General features: G+C 41.6%; 1 protein-coding gene across 1 annotated transcript in view; it reads left to right on the forward strand.

Moving 5' to 3' along the window:
• Positions 1-419: 419 nt before the first annotated feature.
• LOC137435018 (nebulin) overlaps positions 420-13,350 on the forward strand; it is a gene marked incomplete at its 3' end in the record, with an annotated part of 363,563 nt that continues 350,632 nt past the window's right edge. Inside the window, 2 exon segments of the mRNA XM_078785019.1 lie at positions 420-616; positions 2,346-2,430. Of these exon segments, the coding sequence (XP_078641145.1) occupies positions 2,395-2,430 (36 nt within the window).

Raw genomic sequence — 13,350 nt, forward strand, 5'->3', positions numbered from 1 at the left:
TTCCAGGGAGACCATTACGTGCATTGTCTCCTCTGAGTGAAAGACCCTGAGTGCCTACTCCCGTCTTCACTCTTTTTACTACTTTACTACCGCAAGTGTGTATTTCACATGAACTGTGGTAGTAAATCAGTGTAAAAGGCCTTTAGAAACTTAGAAGGGAATAATTACTTGGTTTTCTGTCTTCACCGATCCTCAACAATCCATCCCAAAAGGCTAGCTTTGATTATTAGGGCGAAGCTTGGCGATCTGTTCACGCCATCGCGCCAGGACAAGCGCTATATCCCAGAGATCCAGTCGCTTATCACCAGCAACCCGTGGGACAAGTGAGAATGGGATTCAGCCAATGGGAAAACCTGGCTAAACTTGGCGGCCGAAAGACGAGAGCGCTATTTGAAGGTGTCGGAATGTGCAGCAAGGGTGCTGCTTAGAGCGGAGAAGCTCTGTGCGCTGTGCCAGTCTCCCCACTCGCAGAGGCTCCGCTCTTGATCCCACTTTTTGCCTTCGCTCCACTTTCGCTGGTGAGGTCTCCTGGTGAAAGTTACGGATAAGCTGCACCTTGTCATATTTATCAACGAAACATTTCCTTCTTTCTTCAAATTCTTTGTTACAACTTTGGGTAATGTATACATTTTCCTATTTAACACAGATGTCCAACCTGTACGAGACACTGTTTCATATTGTAATCCCTCACGAGAGAAAGTTTCATGGTTTTTTTCCTTCGGTCTAACCAGGGAGTGAAAGTGCTGATGTTTTGACGAATTTTTCGATTTGGGAATTTTCGTTTGTTGTAATTAAAGTCTTCACCGAGGAATTTCAAACACGTCTCATTAATATTTTATTTTTGAAAGTTTGTACAAACTTCATATTAATTAAATGCACAAAACTTTCATGTATTGTGAATGCTGTTAATTAGAGTTGGCAGGGTCGTCTGGAGTTGTGCGCAATCTACTCTGGGTTCGAATCTCGACACAGCTATTTATAAATCATCGCCCTGGTGTTTTGTCGGCAGAGCGATTCATCAAGACGTTAAACTGAGTGTACCGTCTGCTAGGACTTGACTTTGGTCGACGTGCGAAGAGTAGCCGAATTATATATCGCAGGAAGCAGCAGCAGAATAAACTAGAACGGCCCCCAGTAGAGAGCATACCTCCACCTGGTTGGCCATATCACTCAATGGTGAAGATTCACTTAAAATTTTTACTAGCTGGATGCGGATCCGGATCTTCACCAAAATTGAATCGATTCTTCCTTGTCACACACACAACCTGTCCAACAAGTTTCGTCCAAATCCATCTATAACTTTTTAAGATATCCCACTATGTGTCGTTTTTGGCCCTATCTCCTAATGGTGAAGAATCACTTAAGACATTAAATAATTCTCATATCCGAATCCATATTCAGATCTTCACCAAAATCGAATCGAATCATCCTTGTCAGACACCCAACCAAGTTTCGTCCAAATCCGTCCGCAACCTATTGAGGTATCCTGCTGTGTATAGTTTTGGCCCTATCTCCCAATGGTGAAGAATCACTTGAAAAATTCTAGTAGCCGGATCCGAATCCGGATCTTCACCAAAATCTAATCATTTCGTCCTCGTCACATACGCTACATCTCTGCCAAATTTCGTCCGAATCCGTCCACAACTTTTTGAGATATTTTGTTCACAGACAAACGGACAGACAAACGGACAGACAGACAAACAGACAGACAAACAGACAGGGGTGAAAACATAACGTCCATCCACCTTTGGTAGCGGAGGTAATTACAAATTCCTGATGCGTGCAGTTGAACGTCAGGCCTAGACAGCTGGTTCATGAAAGCCTTTGGCCAAAAATTTTCCCTGGCCAACTCCACAAGAAGGTTGGAATATTTGATGCCATTAAAGTGGTCGTAGTAGTATTGACGCCAACAATAAAAAAGGCCCTTTTTCTCCTTCGGTTTCCAATTTGATCGCAAACCCGAGCCCTGAAGAATCCGGTGAGCAGTTCATTCTATTAATAAGACGGGCTCGCTCATCACCCGACAAGGCAAGGTCTCAAATACCGGTCTCTTTAAAGGAGAAATCTCGGTGGCCTTTCCTACTCTCTTTCATTAATTCCTTTCCTTGAAATGTCACATGATGTCATATTCGATGAAACTATGATAATAAACTTGTTGGTTGTTTATATATATGTGCGAAGACTTTATATATATATAAGTCTTCGCACGTCCCTGGATCTTGCTCCAATAATATTGTCTTGGCCTTTATTATTTATATAGTTTGTACATTTGGAATTGTTTGACCAAACTTATGACTGCTTGGTTCCTCTTTCTTTCCTCTCCCCTTTCCGACGCACGAATAAAGGTCTTGTCCTTCCCCGGGCCGTTGCGGCCTCGCGGGCTGGGGTCGAGCCATGGAGGTGGTTGAAGAGTACGAGGAGGTCATAGAGGTAAATGTTTAATCGTGTCGTTTCCATTACGGATGTGTGTGGTTAGTTTCTTATAGGACTGAGAAAGGAATCCCTCGACACCGCCTCTGTGTGTACAGCACAATGTGGTCTATCTACACAGAGTCACGTGATTAGGTCACATTGAAATGGGCATGTGGGTATTCAGCATTTATCTCATCTGTGTCCCATGATGTCACGTAAATCGCACCAATAACAATCATGTGTTGCTCTTTTTTATGGCAGAGCATATTTTATTCCTTCAGTACGGTGACGTTTTTATAAAAAAAAAAAAAAAAAGGCTTCGGACTTACCAGGTCCCGGATGAACAATGGTGCCTGAGGAGCACAGGGGTCCTTCAAGTTGTGGAGGCCCTCTAACTTTAGCTTTATTTGCCTTTACTTTTATTCATATTTTACCAGCTAACTGCCATTATGGAAGTACGTTATAGCAACTCCAAGCCAGCGATCTTTCCTCGAAATACCTTCGCGTTGTTTCGGAATGATATGAAAAAGTACCAACATAAAATGTAATTATCCACATCGACCAATAAATACAGAGATACAACGCTACCTGCACATCTATAGGTAGCGTTGTAGCTCTGTACAAGGTATGAGAGAGGGGTATGCACATCTGCCAATCAATAAATGTGGCTTTTATTTGAAATTAGGATTTTTTTGGTCAATACCAGGGTTAGGGTTAGGGTTAGATGCAGTATCAGCCAAACTGATTTCCCACGTTCAGCAGCTTCCTTCAAACCTCCACATTGGAAGCATTTTAGGAGCAAAAGCTTTCTTTACCCTATTAATGTTTGCCCACATATATAGAAAATCATGAATCTATGCTACACATAGGTAAGCGATACCTTCGCGTTGTTTCGCGATACCGAACCTCTGGCTCTGACATTCGCGATGCCTTCGTGATACCATAGGTAAGCGAAACCTTCGAACTAGCCAGCTGGTCGGATGGGGGGGGGGGGGGGGGGGGAGGAGTAGGGGGAGGTGAAAATTAAAGGAAGATTGTAGTTTACAATTTGATAATTAAATAATGTCGTGCAAATTGGAATGAGTTAAAAAAAAATCAGTGCATCACAAAATATAAGTTAAAAGAAACTGTGGGTTGAAAATTAGTCTTGCTGGCCATACAATCTTGAATTACACCTTTGCGCATGTACATACAAAGACTGATTAATCATTGTAAGTACTGCACAAGAAAATCTGTATATTAAGAGTTTAGCAACGAATGTTTGACTGGGGAGGTTGTAAAGCAACTTTCAGGTCACCATATACTAGTATCCAGATATTTAGGGAAAGAGTCTGATACTTACCTACCTGTGAGGTGTCCTACGATTATTCGTGTAGCTAATCCATAACTTTTTGAGATACTGTGAATCACTTCTAAAATTCGTTTTTTATCGTTTTATTTAATTATCCTTTTTGGCCCTACCTCTCAATGGTGAAGAATCACTTGAAAATTGTAGTATCCGGTTCCGGATCTTCACCAAAATCGAATCAATTCGTCCATGTCATAGACGCAACCTGTGCACCAAAGTTCGTCCGAAGCCATCCATAACTATTTGAGATATCCTGCTCACATGCAAACAGACAGGCAAACAAACAGAGGTGAATACATAACCTTCATCCATTTTCGGTGGCAGAGGTAATAAAACATGATCCTCTTACATATTATAAGTTCTTCCATTGTGCATCTGGGTGAAATAAATGAGATATTCAGCATTACAAGAAAGTAATACTGTCATGTCATATGTCCAAAATTTCCTTATCACCATGTATTAGCTACAAATCTGATTTACAATACTGCATACATTTATATGTGTGTGTATATACAGACTTGGCATTTAATATGGAATATTTTTTTTGTGGGGGTGAACTTACTTTTCAAGATGTCTTAGAACCAAAAGTTCATTGGAATTATGTTGAAATTATTCTAGATTTTGTTAATGTGACCTTTAAAGGAAACAAAAACCACATTTGACATTTCGAAACAAATAAATTGATCCTTGAAAGTGATGTAAACTGATATCGAACTCAATTCATGGACAGTACTGTGTTAAACTTCTGTACGTTTTCCAGAAGTATCTCTTTATTTTGCACATTAGCCAAATTTTTTTTTAACAAAAACAAAAGTTAAATTACGACTGGGATTACGGACAGTAAAAGTACAGTTCAGTACTTCGTGTAACCCCCACGAGCATTCAGGAGAGCACGTACACATTGAGGCATGCTGTTCACGAGATTTGCCAAGGTTTGGATAGGAATCGCTTGCCATGCAGTGACAATAGCCTGCTGCAATTCACGCACAGAGGTCGGCTGCTGGTCCAAGTGGTCGATTTGACGCGTTGATTCTGCCCACAAGTTCTCTATCGGACTCATATCCGGGGACATGGCAGGCCACTCCATATGCTCTACACCACGGTCAGCAAGAAAGTGTTGGATCATGCGAGCACGATGAGGCCGTGCATTGTCATCTTGGAAGACAAAGTTTTCTCGAAAGGCTGCACGAGCAAATGGAAGCAATGTTTCTTCCAGAATGGCCCTGTGCTTGAACTGGTTCAGGTTTCCATTCAGAACAACCAGGTCAGTTTTGCCCCCTGCATGAAAAACAGCCCAAACGGTCACCCCACCACCTCCAGCTTGGACTCTTGGCACTATACAATCTTTGTTGTAGGCTTCATGCACTTGTCTGCACACTCGGACGCAACCATCTTGACGATAGACCAGAAATCTAGACTCGTCACTGAAGATCACGTGATTCCAGTGTCCTGGCTGCCATTGACGGTGCTCTCTGGCCCACTGCAATCGGCGCTGGCTGTGTTGTCTGGTCAGGCGTGGCTTTCTCAGGGGACGCCTGGCACGATAGCCTGCTTGAACCAGTCGTTGGTTGACTAGCCTTCTGGATACAGGCACATTTGTCAGTTGCTGCCACTCAGCCCTAAGCCGATTAGCTGACTTGGTACGGCCATTGCGGACTAACCGGTGCAGCTGGCGATCATCCCTCCTTGTGGTTCTGCGGGGACGTCCTGGCCTCGGTATTGGAGTAGGGACACCCCTCTGAGCATTTCGTTTCAGGATCTTTGACACCTGACCTTGAGTGATGCCATACTGCCGAGCAATAGCACGCTGTTTCATGCCGTAATTTCGTAAAGCCACGACTCCATGACAAACAGCATTGTCGAGTTGACGGACCATCTCCAGAGGAAGCGGCAATAACTTTTGGAGATGTGCAGCAGTTGTTTTCCACTAATACAGAACGCAACAACCCTTGTATACCCGACTGTGAAGCCAATCATCAAATGCACCTGTCCGTACATTTTGCCACGCCACCTGTGATATAATCCTGTTGTTGACTTCTTGCTGCGACAGACAATCAGTGACATGGTTCTTTCAACAAATAAATCACCAAAGTGTAAAAGAAACTCACTAGATTGATAAACTGAGTTAAGAAAGTAAACCAAAGTCAAGAAAAAAAAAAAATTCCATATTAAATGCCAAGTCTGTATATATATATATATATATATATAATCTATCTATATATATAAAACACTGTGTGTGTGTGTGTGTGTGTGTAATGTTACCGATAGACTCCTAAACGTAGAGGCTCTCCTGCTTGATATTTGGCATAGACATGGCCATTGAGCCTGGGAAGAACATGGCCGACCTAAAAAAAAAAATTTCATAATATTTTTTTTCCCATATTTTTACCTCAGTGCATTTCAGCGAGGAATATTATGCACGGAATCTGAGGCGGTGGCAGAGCAGCGCGCTGATTCGCTCAGAGCGATCACGTGATGTTCATTGCCGCCATAAACTCACAGTTACGCGTTCGCACGTAATTCAGAGCGAAAAGCGATTGCCTTTTTTCACATTTCAGCGAGGAACATTGCCATTCACACCACATAGGTTTTTTTTTCTTTCATCTCTAGATCCATATTTTTTTTCAGCGAGGAATATTATACACCGAATCTGAGGCGGTGGCAGAGCAGCGCGCTGATTCGCTCAGAGCGATCACGTGATGTTCCAATTCCCGCCGCCAGACCATTGAACATAAAACACAGTTTGTGTGTGTGTAATGTTACCGATAGACTCCTAAACGGAGAGGCTCACTTACTTGATATTTGGCACAGACATGGCCATTGAGCCTGGGAAGGACATGGCCTACCTAAAAATATTTGACGAGATCCATATTTTTTATTCATATTTACCTCAGCGCATTTCAGCGAGGAATATTATACACTGAATCTGACCTGGTGGCAGAGCAGCGCGCTGATTCGCTCAGAGCGATCACGTGATGTTCCATCCCCGCCGCCAGACCATGAACATAAAACACAGTTTGTGTGTGTGTAATGTTGTAATGTGTGTAATGTACGGGTCTCCCTTCCCCCGCCCGGCAACGCCGGTACTGGAGGGCGTCACAGGATCGGTGACAAAATCCGCTTCGTGTTGTTGCGAAGATGCAGGACGATGTCGCGATTGTTGTGCTGCTCTCCGACCATGAGAACTGCAACGTCATTGTTGACTGGCCCTCCCCTTCCCTCCCCCTTCCCCCTCCCCCCTCAGTCCTCCCCTCCCCCTCCCTTCCCCCTCCACCCTACCCCCTCCCCTTCTCCCGTCACCCTCCCCCTCCCCCTCCCTTTTCCCCCTCCCCCTCCATTTTCCCCCTCCCCCTCCCTTTTCCCCCTCCCCCTCCCTTTCTCCCTCCCTTTTCCCCCTCCCCCTTACCCTCCCCCCTACCCCTTCCCCTTCCCCCCTTCCCCCCTTCCCCCTCTTAGGATCCTACAATCCTGGGTTCGAATCCCAATCGATCGCTGAATTAACGCCAGGGGGGTTGACTCAGTTTGTCATCCTTCCGAGGTCGGCAAATTGAGTACCAGCTTGCTGGGATGGATGATCCCGGTGTGTACCCCGGTTTAGAATAGGTACATCGTATCCCTGTGCATCGTAAGAGGCGACCAAGGGTTGGTGTCAGGAAGGGCATCCGGCCATAAAAACATTGCCTCAAACAGGGAACCATGATTGTCATGGGGCCCGCAAGGCTAACCCCCGCTCTGGCGGGGAAAATGGCCTTAAAACGATCATTCATTCATTCATTCTATAGGGTATTGGCTGTAACCATCAGATGAGGCCCATTAAAAGTCAATGACTGCAGAAGTTTCAATGGAGATCACTCCTTTCAGATAGGGCTGCTGAGGCTGTTTTCCATTGGCTAGGGGGTGAAATCATGAAAGGTTCACCACTCAAATGACTTGTTCTCACTTGTACTTATTTTGCCAACCTCGGAAGGCTGATAGGCTGAGTCAACCCACCTGATGTTATTCAACGGCATGATAGTGGCCAAAATGCAGGACTCTAAGGTCCTAAGCTAGCCACCTTAACCATTAAGCCAACTCCAGGCGTAGATCAGTTAACTTCTCACATAATTATTGATTATTTACATGACAAATCAGATTAACTAATTGAATAGTATGGGGCTGAAATAAATGTAGAACGAAAGTGTTATATTATAGTTAGGCCATGGTGGTGGTAAGAAATGAGAACCAGAAGGATTTACAAACGTAGAGTCATCAACTGTTTGCTTGAGGGTTGTGAGTCACTGCAATAGAAGACTTTTGAATGGGGATTACATTGTAATGGTGAGTTTGAGAAGTTGAAGAGGGAGGTGGAGAGCAGCAGGGTACATGACGAATTGTATTTTGTTAATGGCATTCATAACAAGCAAATGTTTCGGTGATTGCTTGGATATTCCTCGGACTAATGTTGAGTAATACCCATTGGGATTGTGTTGGAATCTCTAGTAATACCCATTGGGATTGTGCAGGAAGACTGACAGGGTGATGTTGAAGGGAAGGTTGCGTTGTAAGCAGTAGGTTGAGATTAGTTCAGGGAGTGATTGAAGTGAGTAGCAGGTGGTTGCTGACTCAAATGAAAAGTAATAACCATGGGCTGTTCCTCCTTGTGCCATATCAGGAATTTGTCGCTCGTGTTGAGCAACGATGTATAGATAAATTCAATGTAATGACAGCGTCATACTATTTTTAAATCCGGCTTTGGTGGTGATGTGGTATACGTCTGAGGAATTTTATTTTATAAATGCTGAATTCACAACTGCACAAAAGATTGATCTTTTTTCTGTTAGATGGCTTTTCGTTTGTACCTTGTATTGTTTTTAACTGGGTAAAAACATGTCGGGCATGAAACGTTCCATCATTTATTTAAATGCGCACCTAACTGTTGTAGTTTGAGATAGCAACTAAATATGTCATATGTGTATATATATATATATATATATATAAGGATAAATCAAAAAGTAAAGCCAATATGTGTGTAAAACTAACACCCAATAAATTGCTTTTACTTTTTGATTTAACCTCGTGTGCGTATATATATATATACTGTATATATATATGTCAATAGCAGCTTGTTCTTGCAAGAATTGAATGTTCTTGCGTGCATCAGTATTACAGTAAACCTGTAATATCAATAGCAGCCACATATTATGAGCCATTCATTTTTTCTGCCAGATCAAGGTTCATGGAAGAATTAAGTGACAGATGGTAATACGTCAATGGACTGGCAGTAGTGTAGTGGGGCAGCAGTTGGATGCAACAAGCAAGGAAATGGACAAACAGAAAAGAGATTTCTTGATGTTATTTTGGGAAGAGTTTCCATAGGAACTTTTCCTCAGAGAATACCTCAATGGGTGAGGGGTCACATTGGGATTAGGTTTAGGGTTTCAAAAGGACATTCTCCAATTGTTCTTTTTGTGGTTGCTTGAAGGGAATACATTGCTATATGACAAGTTTTCTTTTCAGACATCACTAATTATTTTATTCATTGACTCACTCTTGCAATATATACCAATATCATACTCTTCATTTTTTTCAATTCATCAAACTTGTTATATTAGGATTTTGTAATATTTTAAGGGAGGTATTAATTGATGTTGGAAGAATGGACTGCCAGTTCAACTTTGTCTCTACAAAATAATACTTATTAATTTATTTGAAGAGCAATTTATAGATTTTGCTCCATAAGGAAATGAACTTCAACCATAGCACCAGGACAGTAGCTCATGCAGGATATTAAGATTCCATTCCAATGGCAGTCTAAATCAAAAAGATGTTCAACACAAGAACACTGCTGCAGAGCCATCTTCCTTTATTCGTTTTGCACTCTTTTTAAATGCTTCAATTGGCACAAAGAGCTGCTTTCAATGTCAAATATTATTTGAATGTTCTTGCGTGCGTTTTATTTGATATCTGAAAATTTAGCATATTTTTGGGGTTGCAGTGCATTATGTGCTCCGTTTATATTTTTTCAATTTGTTTGATTTGTTTTCATTTAGTTTATGGATTTAACAGTCAAGAGTATTTCAAAACACCAACACATAACCAGACTTAATGCCGATGATGTGTTTTTTTGCACTCTCTGTAGTGGCAATGTGTTTTGCAGACTAATTGGTTAAATGGGCAATTATGTGTGCAATGTAATATGTGGACGGTGGTTCAGTAAAGGGATGGAGGGTGAAATAAACATTGAACACTGAAAGAATTTATTTATTGTTGGAGGCTCATTGCATATCAACATGAATAGTAAGTCTGGTGTTGGCTTATCGGTTGAGGTGGTTGGCTTAAAATCTTTTAAATATGAGGGTATATCAGTGGGCGCATGTATTTTATTAAGTAAACATTCGTGAATATGTTTACCGCCATGGGAATCGATGTGTGATTAAAGTTTCCAGCATAAGTCCTTCATCAGAGCAACAAAAAGCCCTTTTTCAGAGGTAAACATGAGGTTATCAACTTTGGTCGATATAATCCATTGTTTTCCACATCCTATGATGCAGACCGACACGAGCCTTCACAAAGACCGACATTCTACAACCCGAATCTCGGCTCAGCTATATAAACTGTCCCACAGATGGACATTAAACTGGATGACCCATCTGCCTGCAACATTGGTTGGTAAAATATACCATGGTGTCTTTTGTGAAGTGTAGGCAGCGTATCACTGGCGGCCTTATCAAATTCCAAATCCTTGTGCCAACCAACTGCCTGGAAGGCAAAGGCCAAACACCAAACATAACCCTTGTCAAGATACTGCTTTGGCAGAACTGGCGCTGTGTAAAGAATATGGTACATTGGTGATGATGATGATGATGATGATGATGATGATGATGATGTAAAAGTCGAGTAAAATAGTATGGGAGATCAATTTAGATTTTTTACGGGCAAAGGTCAAAAGGCAAAGCGTAAAGTAGCCCAAAGGGCAAAGCCGTCTAGAACAGTGTTTGTCTGTCCGTATGTGTGTATGTATGAATGTATGTATGTCCCTCACAAATGTACACCAATCAGAGCTGAGGATCTGGTCACTTGGCAAGGGTAGTGTGATGTCATTACAGCGTACGACTACTGATTCCACACACACCGCCATTTTGATTCCTATGCCATTCAGGCCAAACATATCGTTGAACCTGCCATATATCACAATCTACATGCTTTTCCTTTACGTTTTTCATTCAGTGTGAAACACAAACAAACTGATTGTTAAAATGATCATCAAATATCGAAAGCATCGGCATTATGGGTCTTCCAGCGACACAGTATGTACTATGTGTTGGCCTTATGCTTCATGCGTCACCTTCAGGTCGCTTTGGACAAATTCGCCCAGGTTTCTTAATACAGGAGTATAGTTTTTGTGATGATAATAATAATAACGTTAATAATAATAATAATTTTGTAGATATAATCGTAAAAATGCAATCCCTTTGTCGTGACTGCAAGGTTACTGGGTTGAAGCGGTGCATGGTTGATTTATTGTTGACTCGAAACATATTGAATAAACCAGTTTCTCAATGCAATCTCTTCACTTCCATGGTGACACACAGCTTAGAGACTTATGGTACTTCAAAATCATGTAATACTTGCATTATTTGCTAACTGGTATCTCCACCCAGGTCTTACTATCCTCTTCAATTAAAGTATCAAACAAGCCCGACTACGCCGCTCTTAGACTTTCGGTCTTGTTTATAAATTATTCACCCTGCCTATGCTGTGAAACACCAGGATGCCAGTTTATGGCTTGGCTGAGATTCAAACCCAGGTTAGACAGCTCAGAGATCCATAAATTATTTGATAAATAGCACAATTGTAGTTTTTAGTTTTATGCAGTTATGTGTAACATCCAAAAAGTTTGATGAACCACATACTGAGTAGTTCCAATAGTCTAAAAATAGAAACTTTTGATATTCCAACATACAAGTAGTCTACATTTGATTATTAAGAAAAAAAAATTCTGAATATCTGCTTTAAATTATTTTCCTACAAACCTAGCAGTATCAAAGCAAACATAAAATATATATCTGAGCCGATTGACCATAAACCATACTGTGAAGCATTATGCAATGCATTCTTGTTTTATATTTAATATAATGGAATGCGAAACAGGTATAGAGTTTCTTCTTCTTTCATATGCAGCACATGGATGTGGGTAGCATCATTTTCTGGGAGAACAGCTCTGCAGCCGATACAGTGCCCCCTGTTAGGTAGAGCAGGAATTTGAATTTGTTCAGGGTGCCGGTGATAGCTCACCTACTCTTCAGGAAAATACCGTTTGATCTTTAACACCCACCAACCAATGCCAGCAGACGGGACACCCAGTTCAACATTCATCCGAGGGACGGCACACACATAAATTATTCACCCTGCCTGTGCTGTGAAACACCAGGATGCCAGTTTATGGCTCGGCTGAGATTCAAACCCAGGTTAGACAGCTCGGAGGCTTGTACATACCTCTAGGCTGTCCTGGCAGTACAGGTTATCACTGTTTTGCTTAAAATGTTTGAAAACCAGCGAAAAACCTGGCCTTACATATGGGTTAAGTAGCGAGAAGGCCAGAAGCAAACAGACAATGCGGAAATGGTGAATGCCAAACCATGAACCAATAAATTCCACATTTCTGTTCCTCTTTCAGTCGAACATCAAGCATTGACAGCCGGTTCGTGAATGACTTGGACAAAAAACGTACCTAGTCTAAATGGTCTACACCCAGTCAATGGTGAATCTGCAAATGGAGAATCTGCAAATGTCACACTGGAAACACTCACATCATTTCCTCATTCATTTAAACTCGATATCTCTATATTTTCATGCCAACCAGCATAATTCCAATCACAAATGAATACTATAGTTTTAATATGACAAACTATAATGTAAAACTATAAAGTTATCAAACCAGCTAATTGTCGTAATCTGTTCACTTGCATATTCACAAGAAGCTCAGTAATGATCGTATTTCAAAATCATAATTTTATTGAGGAATTTTTGAAACCTCATACCTACCTTAGGACATCCACTGGGACCACAAAACATTCCACAGAAGGTTTGGTAGGACTAGCCCCAAAACTCATGGAGTCGTTTCAGGATGGATGGACACTCCTGTTTTGTAATACAGATTTCACAGAATTGGTGTACAATATTTTTGTATCCACTCACCCCCATGTTTTTTTTTTAAATCCTCCCTATCATTTATAGTTTTGTTTATCCCTTCCATGAAATTGATCAACTCCCTAAAGTAGTGAAGCAAAATATATTTTAGGGAAAATAACGGGAGGGTTAGGAAGTATTCAAACTGAAGGACAGTTATTGAGGAGAGGGAAGACAAGCAAAATTAGGTTGGAAGGCAATAGGAGTAATTGTAGGGGTTTGGTAGAAGGGTGGAGGGAAGGGGCATGTTAATGGCATATTTGAAAGGAAGAGGAAGAGGGAGTGGGGGTCAAATATTCTGCCTTTTTGCATATATAATTTGTCGTTGAGCATGCAGTACTATATATTCATACTTGATCCATGCTGTCATGATTTGGCCTGGCTTAGCTGTTCCTATCTGAAACTTAGCTGAAGGTGGGTGG

This window comes from Myxine glutinosa, chromosome 1, assembly GCF_964187855.1.
Source record: "Myxine glutinosa chromosome 1, kmMyxGlut1.1, whole genome shotgun sequence".
NCBI classification, from domain to species: Eukaryota; Metazoa; Chordata; class Myxini; order Myxiniformes; family Myxinidae; genus Myxine; species Myxine glutinosa.